The sequence below is a fragment of the Schistocerca nitens genome, chromosome 4, assembly GCF_023898315.1.
Source record: "Schistocerca nitens isolate TAMUIC-IGC-003100 chromosome 4, iqSchNite1.1, whole genome shotgun sequence".
NCBI lineage: Eukaryota > Metazoa > Arthropoda > Insecta > Orthoptera > Acrididae > Schistocerca > Schistocerca nitens.
Genome location: NC_064617.1, coordinates 891,025,082 through 891,052,329, shown reverse-complemented (window position 1 = coordinate 891,052,329; position 27,248 = coordinate 891,025,082). Strand labels below are relative to the sequence as shown.

At 40.9% G+C, this 27,248-nt stretch overlaps 1 protein-coding gene across 1 annotated transcript in view; it reads left to right on the top strand.

Annotated features, from left to right (window-relative positions):
* Positions 1 to 27,248, top strand: part of LOC126252008 (vacuolar protein sorting-associated protein 8 homolog) — a 208,484-nt gene that overhangs the window by 145,137 nt on the left and 36,099 nt on the right. The window contains exons 17-18 of the mRNA XM_049952792.1: positions 5,864 to 6,003; positions 6,167 to 6,323. Of these exons, the coding sequence (XP_049808749.1) occupies positions 5,864 to 6,003; positions 6,167 to 6,323 (297 nt within the window). The remainder of the gene's footprint in view (positions 1 to 5,863; positions 6,004 to 6,166; positions 6,324 to 27,248) is intronic.

Below are 27,248 nucleotides of genomic sequence, written 5' to 3'. Positions count from 1 at the left end.
TCACTGTAAAGAAAGAACTACTCCTCCTCCACCAATAGCTTAATACATTTCCCACCTTAAATTCACCCAGATTTCTCCAAGTCTTCAGCGTTAGCCCCTTCCTGGAAGTTGACCTCCATCTTCCAAAGACTTGCAACAAACTTCAATGCACATCAAACCAATCCCCCCCCCCCCCCCGAGGGGCTCACATCTCATTCTTGTGAGAATGTGCTTGATCACCATGACCAACCAACCATGCAGCACCAGTTCCCTTTTCTATTGCAAGCCTATTCTTCTGTTTTTCTCCCTCTGCCTTTCACAAATTGTGCTGGGAAGGTGACCCACTGTGGTGTACATTCCACTTTTTGTGCCTTTCTGTCTTTGCATCCTTCGTTTCTGGCAGAGGTGCTACACCAAAAACCCAACACAATAGAAATAATTGCTGTTACACAGGTTGTCATGGACTCTGTCTACAGCAGACAAGTGCGCTCTTTGTGACTTTGTAGGCCTTAGCTGTTTGTGTGAGGATGCCTCTGGATTTTTACCGTTTGTAATGTGTATCTCTCTCCTGATTTTGAAGTGTTTCAGACTGTATTGTCTGCTGTGATTTCTGAGCTCCTCCCGCCTTTCCTCTTTTTGGATGACTTCAACACCAGCAACCATCTGCAACATGGAACTACAGCCGTTGGCCGTGGTACAGCTATTGAAACATTGCTCACAGAGCTTGGTCTGTCTCTTGAATGCTAGTGCCCACACACCCTTCAGTGTGGCATATGGATCTTATTTGGCCTTTAATCGTCCCATTTGCAACCCTAATCTTCTCCCTTCCAGCCATTGGTGAGTCCGTGACAACCTGTGTACCAGCAGCTATTTTCTGATTGTCCTGCCCCTCAATCAGCATCACTTACCTGGGTGTCCATGCAGATGAGCTCTCAACAGTGTTGACTGGGATGCTTTTGCCTCTGCCGTCACCCTTAGCATCCCACCATGTGGAGATATCGATGGGGTTGGCCAGAGTATAGCCATTCTATCAGCTGCAGACTTAATCATCTCCTACACCTTGGCATACCTCCATCGGAAGACAATGTGGACAACGGTGGACTTAAGAAATCGCCATGGCTATTAGAGATCACAGAGAGGCTCTCCTACATCATAAGCAACATCCATCGATGGAGAACGTCATTGCCTTAAATGGCTCTATGCCTGGGTCCACTGCCTAATAAAACAACAGAAAGAAGGATGCTGGGAACAGAGTGTTACTACAACTGGACCACGTTCCCCTCCTTCACAGGTTTTGACAAAGGGTCAGTGCCTCTGTGGACAACAGTCCTCCCACATGTGTATCAGGTGTCTCCCTGAATGGTATTGTATACACTGACCCACATGCTATCATCAAACACGTTGCTCAAGCCTGCGTGTCTGAGAAATCTCAGCCTGCATTTTATGTCCTCAAATGGTGGATGGAGCGAATTCACTTTCCTGTCACTACATATAATATAGAGCCATATAATGCCCTTTCAGTGAATGGGAATTCCTTAGTGCCTTAGTGCTGTGCACTTACATGGCTCGAGGGCCAGATTACATCCACAGCCAAATACACTAACACCAATCGGTGGATTACCAACACCCATCCTTGCCATTTCTAACCATGTCTGGAGCAAGGGTGAATTCCTATCTCATGATCGTTCTGGTACTGAAACTGGATAAACACCTCCTTGTGATGGACAGTGATCACCCAATTAGTCTAAATATTGTTCTCTGCAAGTTGCTCGAACGTATGGTGAGCCAGCAGTTGTGTTGGTACCTTGAGTCTTGAGATCTTTTTGCTCTGTCCCAAGGCAGTTTTCATAAAGGTCATTCTACTGCCAACAGTTTGGTCTGCCTGTAGTCTGCCATTCAGTCAACTTTTTCCCTTATCAGTGTCTTCTTCAACTTGAAAAAGGCTTACAGCGCCATATGGTATAATCACTATCTTCATTACTCTGTCGGTGGGGTCTCGGAGGCCCACTCATGACTTTTGTTGGGAACTTCTTGTTACTCTGTGTGTTCTGGATTCAAGTTGGTACTTCCTACAGAACCCCCCATGTACAAAAGAATGGGATCCTGCCGGGCTCCTCACTGAGTGTTCCCCTTTTTCTGGTGGCCATCAGTGGTCTAGCTGCAGCTGTGAGGCCTACGGTGTCATCCTTAGGTTTTTTGAATGTACTATTGCTCCTCCACTGTGGGTGTTGCTGAATGCTGAGTGCAGGGTGCCATACGAAATGCACTGTGTGGGCTTTTATCCCTGGTTTCCAGTTTTCAGCCAGACTGGTCTTCAGTGCTTCCCCAACTTAAGCAAACGTGCTGGCCACAGCTTAATACTCTTCACTGCCTTAGTAACACCAGCTGAGGTGCAGACTGCTCTACACTTCTGTGGCGTTACAAATCTCTGATCCTGTCCTATCTTGATTAGGGGAAGTCTGGTATATTGCCCATCACCACCTTCAGTATTGTGGATGCTGGACCCGATACACCATTGTAGGGTCTGACTTGCAACAGGTGCTTTTCAGGCTAGCCATGTGAACAGGCTATTTGCGGAGACTCGTAATAGGCGCCAAGTGCTGCTCAATTACAGGATGCACATTTGCTGCTCCCCTGTGCATCTGAACTATTGCATGCTTTATCCTGGTAGTGGGATCAAACTCTCACAACATAGGCCCAGGACTGGAGTCACTATCATAGTTTGTATACACCATCTGCTCTGAACTCCATCTTCCCCCTTTCTCACATCTTGTTGGAGAGCAATCACATACACCCTCACAGCGTGTAACCTGTCCTTCGGTCTGTCTTGACCTATCCTGTGGATTGAAAGATTCTGTTGACCCCAGGGTTTTTGGCTTCCTGTTCCTGGCCTTTATTGATCCATTTCTGGGTTCACAGTGGTGTACACTGACAGCTCTATAATAGACAGATAAACCCATTTTGCCAACACACATGCAAGATGCAGTGAACTATGCTCCCTGCAAAATGGATGCATTGTATTTACTGCAGAATTGGTGGCCATCACTCGAGCCCTGAGTCATTCATTCTCACACCAGTGAGACATTCTTAACATGCATAACTCCGAGTGGTCTTCAGGCTATCAACCAGTGCTACTGTTGGAATCCATTGTCCATGACTATAGAGGATCTCCTTCAAGCTGAATATTCAGTCATCTTTGTGTCAACCCCAGGTCATGTTGGATCTCAAGGAATGAAGGTGCTGACCAGTTTGCCAAGTTGGCTACCAGGTTGCTGACTTTGGAGGTGGGTATACTGGAACCGGACTTTTGGTTGGCTCTATGCCATCAGTTGTTGAGGGCTTGGAACATGGATTAGTGTGCCTTGGTTTCTCCAAACAAATGCTAGCAATAAAGGGGACCGCAACCATATGGCAGTCTTCCCTTAATGCTTCTTGCAGATAATCTAGTGTTCTCTGTCATCTTAACAAAGGTCACACTTGGCTGATCTATAGCCACATCGTGCGACATGAGTTTCCACCCCACTGTCAGTGTGATGCCTATCTGACAGTGGCCCACATCCTACTGGACTGCTCTAATTTGGCCACCTTATGGTGAAATCTTAATCCTGATGACAGGCTGCCTCTGGTGATAGCAGGTGATGTCAAAGTGACTGATCTGGTGTTAAGTTTTACCCGTGAAGGTGGTTTCTACTTCTCTTATTGAGGTAAGGCATGTTGGCCTCTTCGGCTGCTTGAGGGATTGGAGGGGTGCCTTATTGCATGCTCTGACACAAGGCCCCCAAGGTTGCTCTTGCTTCATGGTCTGACGTGACTCCTGCCCCTCCCACCTTTTTAATTCTTTGTATTCTTTTAAATCTTTCGTTGGTTTTCTGTCTTGTCGTCATTGTTCTCTTTTCTGAGATTTAATCAAGTTGTCTGCATTGCTAGTTTTCATGCGGTAATGGAGGGTGGGAAATTCTGATCGGATGCAGTGTATGTGTCTCCCATTGCATAAAATGCCCTGGGGCCTCCAGCTGCTTTCTGAGAGGAGCAATTCACTGAACATCACCCTCCTATCCCTCTCTCACTTCAACTTGCTTCCGTCCCATTGTTTTTTTTAATATATTTTATTCTCAGTTACAATCAGATTCATCAGGGTTTGTCTTCTGTGTCCTTCCTGTCCGAGGACTCTTCCTGACTTGACACACATAGGATAAAGGGACGTGACCTTGCAGTTTGGTCTCTCTAACCCTATAATTCCAATCCAATCGAACCAGCTCATCAACAGCCTACAGTATCTACAATTCAACTACTGTCACTCTCTTCCTTGTCAAACACAACCTTCCCTACAGCCCAGACATCTCTGGTAAAATATGTCTGCCCCTGTACCAAATACCTTAGCACCTGCACCAGTAACCTCTCTTAATTTACTCACCCACAGTTACATTACTGATCTTGTTCAAGAACAAATCTCGTGGTTAGTTCCCTCCGCCAAAGCTTCAACCAGTATAGCTGCCACTCTCCCATAACCCAGTATCATTCAGACCTTGAAAGCCTCAATAGATTAATGTGTAAGGGATGTAACTTTCTCAAATGAAGCCGTGAAATGAGACCATATCTGCCTTATATCCTCTCCACATCACCCAAGTTTGCCTTCCATTGCTCTTCTTATCTCCACAATACCCTTGCCAAACCATGTGACGTTCACGGACCCCCCATCCCTACCCCAAGATTCTTACTCCTCCAACTGTCCTGCTATAAAATCTGCCCTGTGCACCCGTCTACTACCACATCCCCATCATGAATAAAGTAACATTAAATGCAGAGCAGCATATCAAATTATTTGTGTTGTTTACAATGAGGTATGTGTTCATTGCATAATTTTCCATCTAAGGACCTGCCAATCTGGCCAAATGCATGAATAGACTCAAAAGGATTGGTCACCTTGTGGATGGTCTACAGTATGACGCAGAAACTGCTATACCATACAAGCTATTTGGATTCTTCTGCTGAGTCATAATTCCCCTGAACTCCAAAGATAAGACCCAACTCTTTGGTGTATACTTTCATGGAACAGCTTCTTGGATATAACCTCTGGTTAGCATAAGCCCACATCCCTTTTCCTACATGGCAGTCATTGCAATTTTATTATTTACTGACTTATTTTAATATCTTTCCCACTCCCACTCCCCGATCCCCACTCCCCGATCCCCACTCCCCGATCCCCTCGCCCTCCCACTCCCACTCTCACTCCCCCCCATCCCCCCTCCCTCTCCCCTGTCACCCCAACCCCTCTTTTCCACTCGCCCCCTCCACACCCTCGCCCCCCCCACTCCCACTCTCACTCCCCCCATCCCCCCTCCCTCTCCCCTGTCACCCCAACCCCTCTTTTCCACTCTCCCTTTCCTTCTATTCCATTATTCTTTCCACTTTTCATTTTCTCTTCCTCTTACAATTCATCCTCGGTTCTAACTCTGTGCCGACTGTCATCCTAAACTGAAGCCAGTACAGTGCTTGCTTATCTACTGTCTTTCACTTTCTCTGGTTCCTTTTTCTCCATCTTTACCTCTTCATCCTCACAACAGATGGGTTCCTCTCTATATGACTGTGCCCCATTTATATCTGCCCTGACCAAACCCTTTTGGTTCCTGAAGAAGTTGTGTAGTTCAAAAAGCTAGGATTCTTATTTTCTATTTAAAGTGTTTCTATTTGCAGTTCTTGGAGTTGCATCTTCTGAAGGCAAGTATTGGCCATTCATTCTACATCTTTATAATATTAACAAAAACTCTTGTTAGGTTATTGTTATTCTACCAGTTTAGTTTGCAGTCACATTTAGTTCTTAAGTTCTGTATCTCCTATGTAATAATTACTGATGATGATGATGGAATTGTTTTCTGTTTGGCAGGAACTGTTGGACATTGATGCTGTAAAGACCGCTCAAATTATAGTCTTGCATTTACCTCAGACAATTCCAAAGATATTAAGAAAACTTGACCTTGAACCAGAGGTCTTGTATCAGTTCCTCCATGGTTTGTTTGATTTCAGGTAACTCTCCGGCTTATATTTTTCTGGTAAAGCAATAGGTATTTTCTGTAAATTGCAGATTAGATGTGTTCTATCAGTCACTGATGCATTGTCATGAAAAGCCTGATCTGAAATATTGGAACAGTTACTTGATCATTACAAATTGGATGACATTTATTTTCAGGGATTCACATGCAAACTTAAGTCATCTGAAGGACGACCTGACCCTTGAGCCACAATTAGTTGAGCAATACATTCAGTTAATGTGCCAGTATGATCCAGCAAAGGTTTATTCCTTTATTACTAGCTTCGATGGATATCGTCTTGATAATACATTGAAGGTAATCAATATTTTTAAAGCATTCAAATGACCCTGGATTTTGTGTGTCTTTGTGTATGTGCATTTAGAAGCAAATATGATGGTTATTAGAGATAACAGGTCTTGCAAATTGCATGAATTGGTGATAATATGTGACAAACTGTACGCACAAACAAAACACACCTATCCCAAAATAAGATTCTTAGTATCAATTTGGATTTCAAAAGGATCTATCCACAGAATGTGACTTTTTCAATTCATAGATCAGATTATACAAAACTTTCAATATTGCCAGATGGTATTTTGTCTCTCTTGTGAAAAGCCTTTGGTTGTCCAGATCACAAAGTTTCTCTTGCAGAAACTCAAGTATTATGGCATCAGAGATCTTGCTATAAACTATTTCTCATCCCTGTCTCATGAAAACAAAGCAGTGATTCACATTAAGAAATCTAGGAAATGTAGACACTTAAGCAACATACACAGAATGGGGAATAATCACAGGAATTGATACTGGTTCAACTCTTGTTAAAAACTTGAAAACATAAATAACATTTTTTTTTTATTTATTTATTTATTTTTTTTTTTTTCAAAATTAATAACTGGTTCTGTGCACATATACGGTCATTGAATTTAGATAAAGTGCAATACATGCTATTTAGTACTGCCTAAGGCCTGACCACACCATTAGCAATAATGTATGTATGAGGAATTTTCAGGTGTTTGTTGGTAAGAACCTGAACTAGCAATCATTTTATTCATCTTATTAAATGTCAATTCTCTATAACAGGTCTTGCAAATTGCATGAATTGGTGATAATATGTGACAAACTGTACGCACAAACAAAACACACCTATCCCAAAATAAGATTCTTAGTATCAATTTGGATTTCAAAAGGATCTATCCACAGAATGTGACTTTTTCAATTCATAGATCAGATTATACAAAACTTTCAATATTGCCAGATGGTATTTTGTCTCTCTTGTGAAAAGCCTTTGGTTGTCCAGATCACAAAGTTTCTCTTGCAGAAACTCAAGTATTATGGCATCAGAGATCTTGCTATAAACTATTTCTCATCCCTGTCTCATGAAAACAAAGCAGTGATTCACATTAAGAAATCTAGGAAATGTAGACACTTAAGCAACATACACAGAATGGGGAATAATCACAGGAATTGATACTGGTTCAACTCTTGTTAAAAACTTGAAAACATAAATAACATTTTTTTTTATTTATTTATTTATTTATTTTTTTTTTTCAAAATTAATAACTGGTTCTGTGCACATATACGGTCATTGAATTTAGATAAAGTGCAATACATGCTATTTAGTACTGCCTAAGGCCTGACCACACCATTAGCAATAATGTATGTATGAGGAATTTTCAGGTGTTTGTTGGTAAGAACCTGAACTAGCAATCATTTTATTCATCTTATTAAATGTCAATTCTCTATAACTTTTGCATTATGAATAACAGCCTTCAGAGATAAAATTTCTAAAAGTTGACTTTTCATTCGTTAATGTCTTACCTGATCGTATTTAGGGGCAACTCTTCTTTTAGGAAGAAAGTGTTTGTTGTGTAGAAAAATGTAATTGCTTTTTAACACTTTGAGGTGTGGGCAGTTTGAGCATCATTCAACTGATTGAGACTCTGTGTCTTCACAGATTTTCTGAATTTTGTGTAGTAGGCTCTGGTGCATAGAACTTAGATCAGTTTATTGCATTCACAAGAGGGGTCTTTTTTTTATGAAATTCTGCAAAGAAACATAAAGTTACATCAGTGACAATATTTTTTATATTGGAATGAAAATGTGTTATTTCCCAATTTTTTTCATTTTTTGTTTCCTAATCAGGGTGTATAAGGCCCGGGAGATCCCAGAAAAACTCGGGAAATTTTTCGTCTGGGGGAAAACCGGGAAAAACCCGGGAAATTTTTATTGTTTTAATTTTCTGTTAAATTTTTGTAATTTTGACTGGTAATAATCGATACTCTAACAAAGGGTATTACTGTATCCTGCTACTGCAGAATAATACTTCAACAATAAAACATAAACGAGAGGAAAAACAAAAATAACTTAAATTGCAAAGGAAATGCACCATACACAGCAATGGCACACAGTGCTCATGAAAGTATTTGCCAACAGCAAAACGTGTCAAAGGCTTTAGGAAGACTATGCAATGCTTCATAACAACAAATTGCTTCCGATGATGAGCGTGAAGTCACAGCTGTTTACATTAGATTCATTTTAGCAGTTACGAACGGGGTCATGTGCATGCACAGTTGAGTCATGTTTGAGTAGTAGATGCTGCCGGGAAAACGGGGTGCCAAATTCATATTCTTGTTTCGCAAAGAGCCTAGCATCCAGCGCACGTTGATCTATCGATTATTTGTATGATTTTGAAACGCATCCCTGTTGGTTTTTGAACATTTCTGAACACATTTAAAGTTGACATCTTGGGTTGTCGGGTGTTCTGCCGGATATCAGCGTCGTACTTTCACGATATTTCGGTCACGTAGCTCGTAACCTTCATCAGGTGCGACCTGAGACTGCTCCTCGAGTGGACCTGGTCCAGTATTTATGCCTATGGCCTTCCCCCTCCACCAACGGCTGCAGGCACTTCCTCTGTGGTCCGCGCCCATTCCCTGCGACCTGCTGGAGCGCGGCTGCTCCGTTTTCGGTCCGCTGCGGTTCTACGTGTTCCCTATGCGGTCCGCGCCCACCAAACCCGCTCCTGGGGGTTTCATCTACGGTCTGGGGTACCAAGCGTTCCCCCTGCGGTCCACGCCCGCTCACCACGACCTGTTGGAGCGTTGCCGCTCCGTTTTTCGTCCGCTGCGGCTCTAGATGTCCCCTCTGCGGTCCGCGCCCACCAGTCCCACTTCTGGGCGTTCCATCTTCGGTCTGGTGCGCCTGGCAGTCCGTCAGGGGCTCGTTTTCCATCTCCATGTCTCTGGTTCTTCTGTTTGTGTAGTGTTGCAGCTGGCCCCGTTGCTCCTTTAACAATTCCAGAGCCGGATCCCATGCTCTGCTTAGTTGGTACCGTGTGTCACGGTTCATAAGATCGTCAGCCATTTTAATTTCTATCGATTCTCTTATAATACTGTCCCAAAATCTGGGTGTTTGTGCTAGAATCTTGGTATCCTCATACTTCATGGCATGATCTAGTTCTAGACAGTGTTCAGCGATGGCTGACTTAGTCACCTGTCTTAATCTAGTGTGCCTCTGATGTTCTTTGCACCTGATCTCCACAGTTCTGGTCGTCTGGCCAATGTAGGACATGCCACATTGACAAGGTATATTGTAAATCCCTGGTTTTCGTAATCCCAGGTCGTCTTTGACACTCCCCAGCAGTCCCCCGATCTTGTTGGATGGACAGAAAACACACTTGATATTGTGTTTACGGAGGATCCTACTGATTCTGGCAGAAATAGAGCCAGCATAGGGCAGGTATGCCACCTTCTTTGCTTCATCTTGGTCTTCTTCAGGAACCTGTGGTGTAGTGGCTGGTTGGAGTGCCCTCTCAATTTGTCTGTCCGTGTATCCATTCTTGGAGAAAACTGTTTTGAGATGTTCTATCTCTATAGGTAGATTCTCTTGGTCTGACAGGGCCTGTGCTCTGTGGACCAAAGTCTTCAGAACCCCATTCTTCTGTGCAGGGTGGTGACAGCTGCTGGCCTGCAGATATAAATCAGTGTGTGTTGGTTTTCGGTACACACTGTGGCCAATTGATCCATCTGCTTTCCTCATGTGGCCAGATCACGAAGGTGTCATCCACATACCTAAAGAAGCATGTGGGTTTAAATGTGGCTGTCTCCAATGCCCTCTCCTCAAAACTCTCCATAAACATGTTGGCAACCACAGGGGACAGTGGGCTGCCCATGGCTACACCTTCAGTTTGCTCGTAATATTGGTTTCTGTACAGGAAATACGTGGATGTCAGTGTATGACTGAACAGGTCCAACAGAGCACCGTCAAATTTCTCTGCAATCAGTTCTAGTGAGTCCTTCAGTGGGACCCTGGTGAACAGCGATACCACATCAAAACTAACCATGATGTCCGAATCTGTGACGTGCAGTTGCTTGAGGCGTTGCAGGAAATCTTCTGAGTTGCGAATGTGGTGAATACATTTCCCCACATATGGAGACAGGAGACCTTTCAAGTACTTGGCTGTTGTGTACGTAGGTGCCCCAATATTACTGACAATTGGACGTAGGGGCACGCCCTCCTTGTGTATTTTAGGCAGACCATACAGTCTAGGTGGCACTGGCGCTTTTTCCCGTAGTTGTCTGATGATCTTATCGGGCATCCCTGTTTCCTTCAAGAGAGCACTAGTCTTCTTGGCCATTTAAAGTTTATTTCTGAATGAATCATAAGTTGGTTTTTGAATGTTGCATAGTGTACGTGATGTCTCTGTCAGGAGAATCCTCATCGTATCTAAAAATAAACTTCCGCAGACAGAAGGGGACGGGGCTATAAAAGCTAAGCAGATGGCAATCGCTGTCTGATTATGTGATTGATGTCCATCCCCGGTAGCTGAGTGGTCAGCGCGACAGAATGTCAATCCTAAGACCCTGGGTTCGATTCCCGGCTGGGTTGGAGATTTTCTCTGCTCAGGAACTGGGTGTTGTGTTGTCCTAATCATCATCATTTCTTCCCCATCAATGCGCAATTCACTAAAGTGGCGTCAAATCGGAAGACTTGGCCCTAGTCACATGACATTTCCATTTATAGGGTTGATTGGGTTTGCGAATGATCAGCGTTGTTATAATTACTAGTGAAATCCATAGATTAAGACCACCAGAATGGAAATAAACAACTAACAGGAATAACAGGTGAGAAAGATTACGTATTATCTTCTCGGTGTACCCAAGAAAATGAAATTTTGAAAGAAAGTTTTTGGCCAGATCACTACACTAGTAAGGACCAGTTGTAGAGTCCCCGGCTAGCAGCCGCTTAAGTTCTGTTCTGGAAGTAACGCGGAAAACATGTACAAACACGTAATAACGCCTAACGGGAGAATAATCGCGGGATAACTAAACCTGTGATTTCGGCAGGGTTAGTGAAGTTAACCAGCAAACAAATTTTGACAATGGCAGGAATAGCTACAGAATTGGTGATGATTGTTTGTTAGAACGAGGAAGGAGAAGAAATGGGGACATCACACAAATTATGGAACAATAAAATGATTTCAAATTTATATAAAAATTTTGTCATACTAGCCTACTTTTCGATCTCGTGCTTGAGAAACTGGTGTGTATGAATGAAATGTGAAATTAATTCCTAACATAAATCTGTTTGCTTGTAGTAGGCCTAATAGGGTTTTGATATTGGTACTTCGTGAATTATATTCTGTCGTGTTATAAAAATGACCATTTATTTGATGACCATTTGTGCCAAAACAGTCTCATTTATTCGGTGGAGTTACAAAATTGCTACAATATTAGAAAGGCCTATTTTGTTTTATCTAGCAAACAGTGACAAAATAGATGTAATCAGATCGAGAAACCACACCAGTCTTGGGTATTATTTGTATTAACAGCTTTTTCAGTATTAGATAACAACATTTCGATTTTTTCATGTAGAAAAATGTTTGACGAACTTTGATGAGGTAATAGATTCTTTCGCAGAAATGAAAGCACGCCATGTAAATCTGTAGCAAGAATAGAGAGAAACAAATGCTAGGAGCTAAGGATTGAAGAAATGTATACTTTTTTGCTTGTCTCTTGTCTTTATTGGTTTTATGTATCCTATATTTAATTTTATGTCACACAAAACATCAAGTTATTAGCTAGTAGGCAGTAAAGAGTGCACATTTTCTGAAGAGTTCTTGTTCTCCCGATTAGAAATAATTCCATCCGCTATTAAATGCGAGATATTTTTTTAAGTGGCAGGCTGTCAAACCAGCCGACTGGGAGCAGGAGAAGCACCACATGACATTTCAATTTACACTGTCCTGAGTATAGTTTGATGGCATCCATTACAAAATATACATGTTTGAATTCCACAGAGCGAAATAGTGATGTGCGATAGAAGAATGTTGTATGAAGAGCCGTGACACTGCACTTTGGCACACTTAAGACCAAATAACATGTCTTACATTTCCTCGGAACACATGTTTTATGTTTCAGACTTTTCAAAAAGATGTGCGCTACAAGATGAACATATTTTTGAAAATTCGATTTTTTTTTTTTTTTTTTTTTTTTTTTTTTTTTTTTAAGTACTGACTCAGTTAGCAAATATTGTAGATCCGGGGCTGATGCGCAGAGCAGTCTGAGTTATAGTGGGTAGTCTCCACGTGACCCGTGTTTACATTTAGTGATTTTGCTGTTTCCCCTTCATTTACTCTCACATCAAATGAAAACAAAATGGATATCTGTGGCCGAGAGCTATCAAGTGAATTAAAATAATTCACATAATTACGGAAGGCTAACATAGGTTTTTAGTTTCAGATTTTATTTTATTTCCATCTTCCTGACAATCAAGCATTAATCACCTCGCAGAACAATGAAGTTATTTTTGTCTGTTTGCTAAAGAAATTTGACTTTTATTAGCCTTTTCCGCAGAGACAGTCAATTTATTTGAAACAAAATGTTTCATTCCACAGTACTGGCTAGTTTCAACGGTTTGCTGCATTTCAAGTGCACGTTTTCATCTTCTAGCACGTATGGCATTATGCCATAATAAAAAACCAAACATGATATAGTAGATTACTGGTGCTCCAAGAAAATTTACGACCCGAAAATCACACTGAAAAGCTTAATATCAGGTCGAGGTCTACTTCATTGGAAATCTGGGCATACGAATCTGCACTTCAAGTATACACTTTAAATGTGCATATTTTAGTATGGTTCACGAAATTCTGATGCTCTTTGAGTATCCTCTGATGTCTTGTTTCTTGTATGACATAATGTATGATCTTTACGTGTTTTACACGTACGTACATACGGGCTACGTCATGGTAGCTACGCATGTGCGATGTCGCGTGTTGTCTGCGCTTTGTGGCAACTGCTGAAACGAACCTATTTCTAACAGGTCGCGGAAAAATATTGCGAATGGTGGTTTGAAAAGAGTTACTTTCAAAGTAAATATCCTTTTACGGAAGTTGAACTATGTGCGAGAATGCACCATGAATTTCTTAAATCACAGAGCATTTGACTCTCATTTAAAAATCAACTCTTTGATGATGAGCCATTTAGAAGAATTTCAAACCCTGAAGATCAGACATTTTTGTCATTATTAAAAATTTTACTGGCACATTTGTGTGATATATCTGAAAGTGTAACACGCGCAAAAAAGGTCAACATTATATGCGAAAGCTTAGCTTCTCTTGCAGCTTAAACCTTAGAGACCAATATTATATGTGAAAGCTTTGTTTTTCTTGTAGCAACACTATGTATATTAATTTAAACTATTAACTTTCCCTATTTGGGTGTTCGTGCTACTTAACAGTGATGTTGCTGTTGGCTGACATCACGTGTCCCATGCTCTGAATATACGCTGTCATCAGCTGGCGAGATCTCATGACATGAGCTATGACTGGCTTACAAAAGCACATCGCAATCTCGATTTCAATGATTCGGAAAGTAACTTGTGGTGTTTGATTTCGTAATACAAAAATACGCAGCGTGCATGATGCTGCACATCAAAGATATTTCCAAAACATGTCTTTTTCCTTGAGTTTCGTTTTCTAAAGTGCCGGGAAATTCAATGCTCATGTATACAACCATAACCATTCAAAGGATTGATAAGTTTTGCAGTTCTGAGGGAAAAGATATTGTCACTTAACATGGAAAAAGCGTGTTTTCACCCGGGAGAAAGTGTATTTTTAACCGGGAAGTCCGGGAATTTATTTTCCTTGTCTGCATATACAGCCTGTAAATGGACATAAGAATACAAGGTGATACTAAAAATAAAACTATTTGAAAATATTGTTCTTTATTGATAACTTTTTAGTTAAATTTACTGTAGAATGAAAAATTTTGAAGCATTTTGTAAAATGAAGTCCTACATCACTCTCTTCATGACAGTTCTTGCCACCTTCCCACATCTTGCCTTGCTTCGTTCTACACAAATCTTGCATCTCCTATGAGGCAATTAGTAGTTTCTGTGGCTAGAGACAGTGGTTTTGTGTATTGAGCAGCAACCTATCCTTTTCATAATATGGTCATTACTTTGAGTGAAAGTTGATTCAACCAGGTGTCCTTTATTCACCAAAGTCTCTACCAATTCAGTAAAGACTACAACGAGATTTTTGTTAGCAGATTTCAACTTTAATATAAATCATACAAATTCAAAATCGTCATCATGAAAATATGAAAAAAGCTTTGTTTGACTGCTTCATTTGCTTCGTCTCAGACGGATAGTTGCCCATTAATTTGTTATTGTGGTCCCTATACACCTTTTTTGTAGAGCCAGGTTAGTCTATGGAGATCTGATGTGATGGTAGGTCTAAAGGATTGGCAGCTTTACACCTCAAGCATATGTAGCGCACAATACAACTTACTACAAGAAACACAGTTGCACTAATAATAGAAATGCTTATAGTAATATCAGTCCAATTATGTTGTTTTCAAAAATTTTGCATATGCCCGAACATGTGTTCTGTAGAAATATGTCCTTCTGTGATTAGCTCATCAAAGAAGTATGACAATTCTGGATTCAAAGTGTTGGTAAGTTCCTACACTTGTCCGTGGTACTGTGTGGCATCAGGCTCACCTCTGAACAGTTGTACCTTGCATGAATTGTATCCATTTGTACCATCCTAGTTGAATTAACAGTAACTTTTCCTGAATATCTCTTGTAGTCTGCAAATCTCATTTCTAACTTTCCATACCTCGAAAGTTAGTCCTAGCATTCAGTGATAAATAGTCAGCAATACATGCGGGTGTTTGGAAAACAACACTCCGGAGTTCAGTGGTTGGTTCACGATTGCAATTCCCACATCTTCAATAACGTGTAGTCACATCATGAGTACAATTATTCTTTGGATTGTCCTCACTGTTACATTGCTTACTGGAAAGGAATGCTCATCAATACCCCTTCCTTCTTCAAAAGGTGTGTCCATATAGCAAAAATAACAAATGACTGACATTAATAGCTTATAAACTGCTAACACACAATACAGATATAATACTACAAAACAAAGAAGAAGAAAGTGCACAAGTATACTGTAAACTAGTCCTCGATGTACATCTACATAGGTACTCTGCAAGGTATCATACAGTGTATACTTCTACTACTCATTTTCTTTCTTGTTCCACTCGCAAATAGAGCAAGGGAGAAATGACTGTATATATGCCTTTGTATGAGCCCTAATTTCTCGTATCTTATCTTCTTGGTCCTTAAGCGCAATGTATGTTCGAGGCAGTAGAATCGTTTGGCTGTCAGCTTTAAAAGGCAGTTCTCTAAATTTTCTCAGTAGTGTTTCTCAAAAAGAATGTCGCCTTCGCTCCAGAGATCCCCATTTGAGTACTCAAAGCATCTCCATAATACTTATGTGTTGTTCAAACCTACCGGTAACAAATATAGCAGTCAGTCTCTGAATTGCTTCAATGTCTTCCTTCAATCTGACCTGGTGCAGATCACAAACTCATTACTCAAGAATAGCTCACACCAGCATCCTATATGCCATCTCCTTTACAGGCGAACCACCCTTTTTTCTAAAATTCTCCCAATAAACCGAAGTCGACCATTCACCTTCCCTACCACAGTTCTTGCTTGCTCTTTTCATTTCATATAGCTTTTCAGTGTTACACCCAGACATTTAAACTACTTGACTGTGTCAAGCAGGACACTAGTAATACTGTATCTGAACATTACAGGTTTTTCCTTCCTTCTCATCCACATAATTTACATTTTTCCACATTTAGAGCTAGCTGCCATTCATCACACATCACATCATTCAAATCTAGCACCCCTCCTCTGAATTGCTTCATAGTCTTCCTTTAATCCAACCTGGTGTGGTTCCCAAACACTCGAGCAGTACCCAAGAACAGATTGCTCTAGCATCCTATAAGTGGTCTCCTTTACACATGAACCATACTTCCCCAAAACTCTCTCAATAAACCACAGTCGACCATTCACCTTCCAACCACTTTCATCACATGCTCGTTCCATAACGTATTGCTTTGCAACATTACACACAGATATTTAAATGATGGGATTGTATCAAGCAGGACAATACTATTACTGTATCCGAACATAACGATTTTATTTTTCCTACACATCTGCATTAAATTACATTTTTCTACTTTTAGAGACAGCTGTGATTCATTGCACCATCTGGAAATTTTGTCTAAGTCGTCTTGCATCTTCCTACAGTCATTCAACTTGGACACCTTACCGTACACCAAAGCTTCATCAGCTAACAGCCACAGATTGTTGACCACCCTGTCTGATAAATCATTTATGTATATAGATAACAGCAGCAGTCCTATCGCACTTCCCTGGGGCACCCATGATGATACCCTTGTCTCTGATGAACACTCGCTGTCGAGGACGACATACTAGGTTCTATTACGTAAGACGTCTTTGAGCCATTCACATATCTGTGAACTTATTCCATCTGCTCGTACCTTCTTTAACATCCTGCACTGGGGCACCATGTCAAATGCTTCCCAGAAATATAGAAATATGGAATCTTTCTGTTGCCCTTCATCCATAGTTCACAGTATATCATCTGAGAAAAGGGCAAGTTGAGTTTCACATGAGTGATGCTTTTTAAAACCGTGCTGATTTGTGGACATAAGCTTCTTAGTCTCAAGGAAGTTCAGTATATGCGAACAGAGGATATGTTCAAGGATTCTGCAGAAAACTGAAGTTAGGGTTCTTGGTCTGTAATTTTGGTGGTCCATTCTTTTACCCTTACTATATACTGGAGCTGTTTGCGCTTTTTTCCAGCCACTTGGGACTTTGTGCTGGGTGAGAGATTAACGATAAATGCAGCCTAGGTAAGGGGCCACTGCTGTAAAGTGCTCTTTTTAAAACCAAATTGGGATTCCATCCAGACGTGGTGATTTATTTGCTTTCAAATCTTTCTGTTGTTCTCTACACCAGGGATGCTTATTACTATGTCATCCATATGAAAGTCTGTCCAATAGTCAAATGATATGTTTGCAAGATTCTCATATGTGAACAATTTCTTGAACGTGAAATTTAAAACTTCAGTTTGGTTTTGATATCTTCAATTACCACACCAGACTGGTCAACAAGGAACTGAATGGAAGCCTTAGATCCACTTAGCAATTTTACCTAGTGCCAGAATTTTCTCAGGTTCTCTGCCAGATCTCTTACTCAGGTATGATGGTGGTAGTTGTTGTATGCTTCACTCATAGATCTTTTGACAAATGCATGAATCTTCTCAGAATCTTCAGAATTTCGTTGTTAAACCACAGTGGATCTTTTCATCCCTTATCCACTTACTAAGTACATAACTCTCCAGACCAGGATTTATAGACTGTTTAAGCTTTGTCCATAATTCCTCTTTATCCATCTTACTGGAACTAATTGATGTCAATTCACCAAGTGAGGTGCTAACAACTGCTAATCTGCTCTATCTTGCAGAAACACACTCCTAGCCTTCTTGACTGCTTTATTGACTTTTGTAGTCATAGTTGCTATAATGACATCATCATTGCTAATACCCGTTTCTGTACTGACATTGTTGATAAGATCCAGCCTGTTTGTAGCTACATGGTCTAAGATACTTCCAATGTGTGTGGGCTGCTGAACTAGCTGCTCAAGTCAGTACTTAGAAAACGTGTTCAAAAGTATTTCAAACGACTCTGTCTGTACACTCCAGACTGAATCCATAGACGTCCCAATCTATACTTGATAGGTTAAAGTTGCCTCCAACTATAGTTGGAGTCACTAACACGGCGATCGAGTTTGGGCTGGTTCTGTACATCTACGTCCACATACTCCAACAGCCAGTGAGCATTCAGTAGTGTTCAGAGTGCTCTGCTGTGAATGCCGTAGCTAATGTGAGCTTTAAACGTGATTGTAGTGAGTTGTTTAGTAAATTTATATTTCATTTGTTGCAATTTGTTATCCTTCATGGTGGTAGTAAAGAGAGAAATTCCACATAAGCAGGATATCTCTTCAAGTGGAAATCATGCGCATGCACTTACCATAACTGTTGCTAACTGTTGCTTGGAATTGTCAATAATGCCATCCATGTCTGTGCATCGACATGGGCGAACCGCTATCATTTGTAGATCAGAATATAGTACTGCATGATCTGAGTATTTACATGATTCTGACCATAGGCTTTCTTTGAATGACTCTACAACTATCACAGTGGAATTGGGTGGCCAGTAAAAACAACCAACAATTAACTTAGTTTCACCTACACCTGTTATACATGACCGGATAACTTCAGTATCACATTCAACTTCAACCTCAATAGAGACCATATTTTTGTCAACTGCAATGAATAGTCCCCTTCTTAAGGTCTCTAATCTGTCTTCCTGATATATGTTCCCTGACTCGCTAAATAGTTCAGAGCTTTCCAACTCTGGTTTCAGCCAGCTCTCAGGCCCAGAATAATTTCAGCGCAAGAACTTTCCTGGAGGGCAGTAAATTCAGGATCTTTATTATGAATACATTGGCAGTTCACTGATAGTATTCTGATGATCGCTGTCTCTTTATTCTGAACACCATCTGACTTCCTTTGCTGCATATCAACTGGCGAGTGTTCATCAGAACACCTCAAACTACCATCTAGCCTAAGTTCATATGGTGCCCTGTGTCTAGCACGAATATCTGGTAGCACATTCTTCTTAACTTTCCTTCTCTTTTTGCTTTTCTGTGGTACTGTTACTGGAATTTGTGATAAAGCATCTATCGCGCTATTGAATGACTTCACCCTACTAATACGAGGTGTGGCTGTAAAATAATAGTTCTGTTGCTGTGAAACATTTTATTTCAAAAACACACAAATTTAGTTATTGCCACCCTCAATATACACACTTCCTCTATCCATACAACACTCGTGTGAATTTTACATTTTATGGAAACAGTGCTGGAAGTCTTCCTCTATGAGCTCCCTGACAGCACATGCTACTTTTTCTTTCATGGTTTCAACAGACTAAAATTTTGTTCCTTTTCAAGCAGATTTGACTTTGGAAAATAGATAAGTCGAATGGTTCGAGGTCAAGTGAAGAAGGTGGGTAGTCTAACACTGGGATGCTGTACTTTGCTAGAAACCTTGGCACAGACAGATAACTTCTTTGTAGACCAAGATAAGTTTAACCAGATAAATGCTCAGCCTGTTGAGAATGGTCTTTCTGATCATGGTGCACAGCTAGTTACAATATACACTCCTGAAAATTGAAATAAGAACACCGTGAATTCATTGTCCCAGGAAGGGGAAACTTTATTGACACATTCCTGGGGTCAGATACAGCACATGATCACACTGACAGAACCACAGGCACATAGACACAGGCAACAGAGCATGCACAATATCGGCACTAGTACAGTGTATATCCACCTTTCGCAGCAATGCAGGCTGCTATTCTCCCATGGAGACGATCGTAGAGATGCTGGATGTAGTCCTGTGGAACGGCTTGCCATGCCATTTCCACCTGGCGCCTCAGTTGGACCAGCGTTCGTGCTGGACGTGCAGACCGCGTGAGACGACGCTTCATCCAGTCCCAAACATGCTCAATGGGGGACAGATCCGGAGATCTTGCTGGCCAGGGTAGTTGACTTACACCTTCTAGAGCACGTTGGGTGGCACGGGATACATGCGGACGTGCATTGTCCTGTTGGAACAGCAAGTTCCCTTGCCGGTCTAGGAATGGTAGAACGATGGGTTCGATGACGGTTTGGATGTACCGTGCACTATTCAGTGTCCCCTCGATGATCACCAGTGGTGTACGGCCAGTGTAGGAGATCGCTCCCCACACCATGATGCCGGGTGTTGGCCCTGTGTGCCTCGGTCGTATGCAGTCCTGATAATGGCGCTCACCTGCACGGCGCCAAACACGCATACGACCATCATTGGCACCAAGGCAGAAGCGACTCTCATTGCTGAAGATGACACGTCTCCATTCGTCCCTCCATTCACGCCTGTCGCGACACCACTGGAGGCGGGCTGCACGATGTTGGGGCGTGAGCGGAAGACGGCCTAACGGTGTGCGGGACCGTAGCCCAGCTTCATGGAGACGGTTGCGAATGGTCCTCGCCGATACCCCAGGAGCAACAGTGTCCCTAATTTGCTGGGAAGTGGCGGTGCGGTCCCCTACGGCACTGCGTAGGATCCTACGGTCTTGGCGTGCATCCGTGCGTCGCTGCGGTCCGGTCCCAGGTTGACGGGCACGTGCACCTTCCGCCGACAACTGGCGACAACATCGATGTACTGTGGAGACCTCACGCCCCACGTGTTGAGCAATTCGGCGGTACGTCCACCCGGCCTCCCGCATGCCCACTATACGCCCTCGCTCAAAGTCCGTCAACTGCACATACGGTTCACGTCCACGCTGTCGCGGCATGCTACCAGTGTTAAAGACTGCGATGGAGCTCCGTAAGCCACGGCAAACTGGCTGACACTGACGGCGGCGGTGCACAAATGCTGCGCAGCTAGCGCCATTCGACGGCCAACACCGCGGTTCCTGGTGTGTCCGCTGTGCCGTGCGTGTGATCATTGCTTGTACAGCCCTCTCGCAGTGTCTGGAGCAAGTATGGTGGGTCTGACACACCGGTGTCAATGTGTTCTTTTTTCCATTTCCAGGAGTGTATGACATAGCTCCATTCAGCAGTACTAAACAGTCCTCCAAAGTAGTACGTTCAGTCAACGATTTAACAATTGCAAATTTCAGGGAAAGCCTACAGCAGTTAGACTGGGATGAGGTGTACCGTGAACCTGATGCCAGTTTAAAATATAATTTATTTCATGACACTTCTGTAAATGCATTTGAAAACTGCTTCCCCAAGAAAATAGTTAAATATACTTGTAAGAAACCATGTAACAAACCATGGTTTACTAAGGGTATAAAAATATCTTGTAACCGGAAAAGGGAAATGTATCTGACAGCATGAAAGAGTAGTGACCCAGAAACTATCAAAAATTATAAAAACTACTGTGCTATATTAAGAAAAGTTATTAAAAAATCCAGAAGTATGTGTATCATGTCTGAAATCAGCAACTCTGATAATAAAATTAAAATAATTTGGAATATTATTAAAAGAGAAATAGGTCAACCAAGTGCACAGGAAGACAGTATTACCATCAAATTGAATGAAAACTTTACGAACAAAAAGTCAGAAGTTGAAAATATTTTTAATAATCATTTTCTAAATGTTGTGGATATAGTAGGATCCAGGTCTTCTTTAGAAGATGCTAGGCTGTTAATGGAAGAGGCCATACCTATGCAATTTGATACAATTGAAATCTCACCCACTTCTCCCTCTTAAATTAGGAAAATAATAAACTTGCTTAAAAGCAAAAACTCACATGGAATTGATGGCATTTCCAGCAAAATACTAAAAGTTTGTTCTCAACAGATAAGTAAGATTCTCAGCCACCTGTGTAATGCTCTCTGGAACAGGGCATTTTCCCTGATAGACTGAAATGTGCTATTGTTATACCTTTGCATAAAAAGGGGGATAGATCTGATGTCAACAATTACCGTCCAATCTCCCTTCTAACAGCTTTATCCAAAATTTTTGAGAAAGTAATGTATACAAGAGTAGCTTCACATATCTTTAAAAATGAAGTACTAACAAAATGTCAGTTTGGTTTCCAGAAGGGGTTTTCAACAGAAAATGCCATATATGCTTTCACCAATCAAATTTTGAATGATCTGAATAACCGAACACCACCCATTGGGATTTTTTTGTGATCTCCCAAAGGCTTTTGATTGTGTAAATCATGAAATTCTGCTAGACAAGCTCAAGTATTGTGGCATGAGTGGGACAGTACACAAATGGTTTAATTTGTACCTAACTGGAAGAGTGCAGAAAGATGAAATAAGCAGTTCTCATAATATGCAAAGATCAGGACATTCCTCAAACTGGGGAACTATCAAGAATGGGATTCCACAAGGGTCGGTCTTGGGTCCTTCGTTGTTCTTAATATATATTAATGACTTGCCATTCTATATTCATGAAGAGGCAAAGTTAGTTCTCTTTGCTGATGATACAAGTATAGTAATCACACCTGACAAACAAGATTTGTTTGTCAGGTGTGATTACTATACTTGTCAATAATGTCTTTCAGAAAATTACTAAGTGGTTCCTTGTAAACTGACTCTCACTGAATTTTGATAAGACACAGTACATACACTTCCATACAGTAAATGGTATGACGCCATTAATAAATATAGACCTTAATCAGAAGCATATAGCTAAGGTAGAATATTCAAAAATTTTAGGTGTGTCCATTGATGAGAGATTAAATTGGAAGAAACACATTGATGATCTGCTGAAACGTTTGAGTTCAGCTACTTATGCAATAAGGGTCATTGCAAATTTTGGTGATAAACTTCTTAGTAAATTAGCTTACTACGCGTATTTTCACTCATTGCTTGCGTATGGCATCATATTTTGGTGTAATTCATCACTGAGGAATAAAGTATTTATTGCACAAAAGTGTGTAATCAGAATAATAGCTGGAGTCCACCCAAGATCATCTTGCAGACATTTATTTAAGGATCTAGGGATATTCACAGTAGCTTCTCAGTATATATACTCTCTTATGAAATTTGTTATTAACAACCAAACCCAATTCAAAAGTAATAGCAGTGTGCATAACTACAATACTAGGAGAAAGGATGATCTTCACTATTCAAGGTTAAATCTAACTTTGGCATAGAAAGGGGTGAATTATACTGCCACTAAAGTCTTTGGACACTTACCAAATAGTATCAAAAGTCTGACAGATAACCAACAAGTATTTAAGAAGAAATTAAAAGAATTTCTGAATGACAACTCCTTCTACTCCATAGAGGAAAAAACACCAAACAAAAAAAAAATTATTAAAAAAAATAAAAAAGTTGTTATATTAACTTAATCTTGTTGTTGTTGTTGTTGTTGTGGTCTTCATTCCTGAGACTGGTTTGATGCAGCTCTCCATGCTACTCTATCCTGTGCAAGCTTCTTCATCTCCCAATACGTACTGCAGCCTACATCCTTCTGAATCTGTTTAGTGTATTCATCTCTTGGTCTCCCTCTACGATTTTTACACTCCACGCTGCCCTCCGATACTAAATTTGTGATCCCTTGATGCCTCAGAACATGTCCTACCAACCGATCCCTTCTTCTTGTCAAGTTGTGCCACAAACTCCTCTTCTCCCCAATCCTATTCAATACTTCCTCATTAGTTACATGATCTACCCATCTAATCTTCAGCATTCTTCTGTAGCACCACATTTCAAAGGCTTCTATTCTCTTCTTGTCCAAACTATTTATCGTCCATGTTTCACTTCCATACATGGCTACACTCCATACAAATACTTTCAAAAACGACTTCCTGACACTTAAATCTATATTCAATGTTAACAAATTTCTATTCTTCAGAAATGCTTTCCTTGCCATTGCCAGTCTACATTTTATATCCTCTCTACTTCGACCATCATCAGTTACTTTGCCCCCCAAATAGCAAAACTCATTTACTACTTTAAGTGTCTCATTTCCTAATCTAATACCCTCAACATCACCCGACTTAATTCGACTACATTCCATTATCCTCGTTTTGCTTTTGTTGATGTTCATCTTATATCCTCCCTTCAAGACACTGCCCATTCCGTTCAACTGCTCTTCCAAGTCCTTTGCTGTCTCTGACAGAATTACAATGTCATCGACGAACCTCAAAGTTTTTATTTCTTCTCCATAGATTTTAATTCCTACTCCATATTTTTCTTTTGTTTCCTTTACTGCTTGCTCAATATACAGATTGTAGGTCTCACTCCTTTCCCAACCACTGCTTCCCTTTCATGTCCCTCGACTCTTACAACTGCCATCTGGTTTCTGTACAAATTGTAAATAGCCTTTCGCTCCCTGTATTTTACCCCTGCCACCTTCAGAATTTGAAAGAGATTATTCCAGTCAACATTGTCAAAAGCTTTCTCCAAATCTACAAATGCTAGAAACGTATGTTTGCCTTTTCTTAATTTAGCTTCTAAGATAAGTCGTAGGGTCAGTATTGTCTCATGTGTTCCCATATTTCTACGGAATCCAAACTGATCTTCCCCGAGGTCGGCTTCTACCAGTTTTTCCATTCGTCTGTACAGAATTCGCGTTAGTATTTTGCAGCCATGACGTATTAAACTGATAATTCGGTAATTTTCACATCTGTCAACGCCTGCTTTCTTTGGGATTGGAATTATTATATTCTTCTTGAAGTCTGAGGGTATTTCGCCTGTCTCATACATTTTGCTCACCAGATGGTAGAGTTTTGTTAGGACTGGCTCTCCCAAGGCTGTCAGTAGTTCTAATGGAATGTTGTCTACTCCCAGGGTCTTGTTTCGACTTACGTCTTTCAGTGGTCTATCAAATTCTTCACGCAGTATCATATCTCCCATTTCATCTTCATCTACATCCTCTTCCATTTCCATAATATTGTCCTCAAGAACATCGCCCTTGTATAGACCCTCTATATACTCCTTCCACCTTTCTGCTTTCCCTTCTTTGTTTAGAACTGGGTTTCCATCTGAGCCCTTGATATTCATACAAGTGGTTCTCTTTTCTCCAAAGGTCTCTTTAATTTTCCTGTAGGCAGTATCTATCTTACCCCTAGTCAGGTAAGCCTCTACATCCTTACGTTTGTCCTCTAGCCATGCCTGCTTAGCCATTTTGCACTTCCTGTCAATCTCATTTTTGAGACGTTTGTATTCCTTTTTGCCTGCTTCATTTACTGCATTTTTATATTTTCTCCTTTCATCAATTAAATTCAATATTTCTTCTGTTACCCAAGGATTTCTATTAGCCCTGGTTTTTTTTTTTTTTTTTTTTTTTTCCTACTTGATCCTCTGCTGCCTTCAGCACTTCATCCCTCAAAGCTATCCATTCTTCTTATACTGTATTTCTTTCCCCCATTCTTGTCAACTGTCCCTTTATGCTCTTCCTGAAACTCTGTACAACCTCTGGTTCTTTCAGTTTATCCAGGTCCCATCTCCTCAAATTCCCACCTTTTTGCAGTTTCTTCAGTTTTTTGCTACAGTTCATAACCAATAGATTGTGGTCAGAGTCCACATCTGCCCCTGGAAATGTCTTACAATTTAAAACCTGGTTCCTAAATCTCTGTCTTACCATTATATAATATATCTGAAACCTGTCAGTATCTCCAGGCTTCTTCCATGTATACAACCTCCTTTTGTGATTCTTGAACCAAGTGTTAGCTATGATTAAGTTGTGCTCTGTGCAAAATTCTACCAGGCAGCTTCCTCTTTCATTTCTTCCCCCCAATCCATTTTCACCTACTACGTTTCCTTCTCTTCCTTTTCCTACTGTCAAATTTCAGTCACCCATGACTATTAAATTTTCGTCTCCCTTCACTATCTGAATAATTTCTTTTATCTCATCATACATTTCATCAATTTCTTCGTCATCTGCAGAGCTAGTTGGCATATAGACTTGTACTACTGTTGTAGGCGTGGGCTTCGTGTCTATCTTGGCCACAATAATGTGATCACTATGTTGTTTGTAGTAGCTTACCCGAACTCCTATTTTTTTTATTCATTATTAATCCTACTCCTGCATTACCCCTATTTGATTTTGTTTTTATAACCCTGTATTCACCTGACCAAAAGTCTTGTCCCTCCTGCCACCGAACGTCGCTAATTCCCACTATATCTAACTTTAACCTATCCATTTCCCTTTTTAAATTTTCTAATCTACTTGCCCGATTAAGGGATCTGACATTCCACAATCCAATCCGTAGAACGCCAGTTTTCTTTCTCCTGATAACGACGTCCTCCTGAGTAGTCCCCGCCCAGAGATCCGAATGGGGGACTATTTTACCTCTGGAAAATTTTACCCAAGAGGACGCCATCATCATTTATCCATACAGTAAAGATGCATGCCCTCGGGAAAAATTATGGCCATAGTTTCCCCTTGCTTTCAGCCGTTCTCAGTACCAGCACAGCAAGGCCGTTTTGGTTAATGTTAAAAGGCCAGATCAGTCAATCATCCAGACTGTTCCCCCTGCAACTACTGAAAAGGCTGCTGCCCCTCTTCAGGAACCATACGTTTGTCTGGCCTCTCAACAGATACCCCTCCGTTGTGGTTGCACCTACGGTACGGCTATCTGTATCACTGAGGCATGCAATTATGTTGTTAAATTAACTTAATTATGTCATCTATTGGAAAATTTGACTCGTTCCACATCATTACGAAATATCGTATTCATGATCCATGGAACTAGTATTAATCTAATCTAATCTAATCTAATGTGGTGTGAGTCAGTTGCATTGTCTTAATGCAGAACCCATGACCTGTTCTTCCACAATTTGGGTCGTCTTTCTTTCTTCCTCCCCCACCCCAACCCCTCCGCAGAGTTGAGCAAGAACCTCAAGGAAGTAATATTTAACCTTCAGGATCCCAGTGAAAATACACAATGCAGTTTTTTTATTATAATAATAATAATTTCAATTCTTGATTTGCTCAGTCAAGGTTTTTTCGCTCTCACTGAAGCTGGGCCCTTCCAGTGCGTGGACTGGCACTTAGATTCTGAATCAAATGTGGAAAAGAAAGACTCATCACATGTTATCACTCTTTCCAGGAAGTTAGGATCATTTTCAGTGGGATTCAAAGTGTCAGTACAATATTTTCACAAGTTTCTTTTTGTTCGAGAATTTTCAGCACCAATTTCACACACTTTTTTTGTGTTAAATTGGTTATGGAAAGTATGTCTTACCTATTCCTTTTTACAATTGATCAGCTACTCAACCAACAATCAAATCAAATCAGATTGCCTGCTTTATTGATATTTTCATCCATATTTGATGA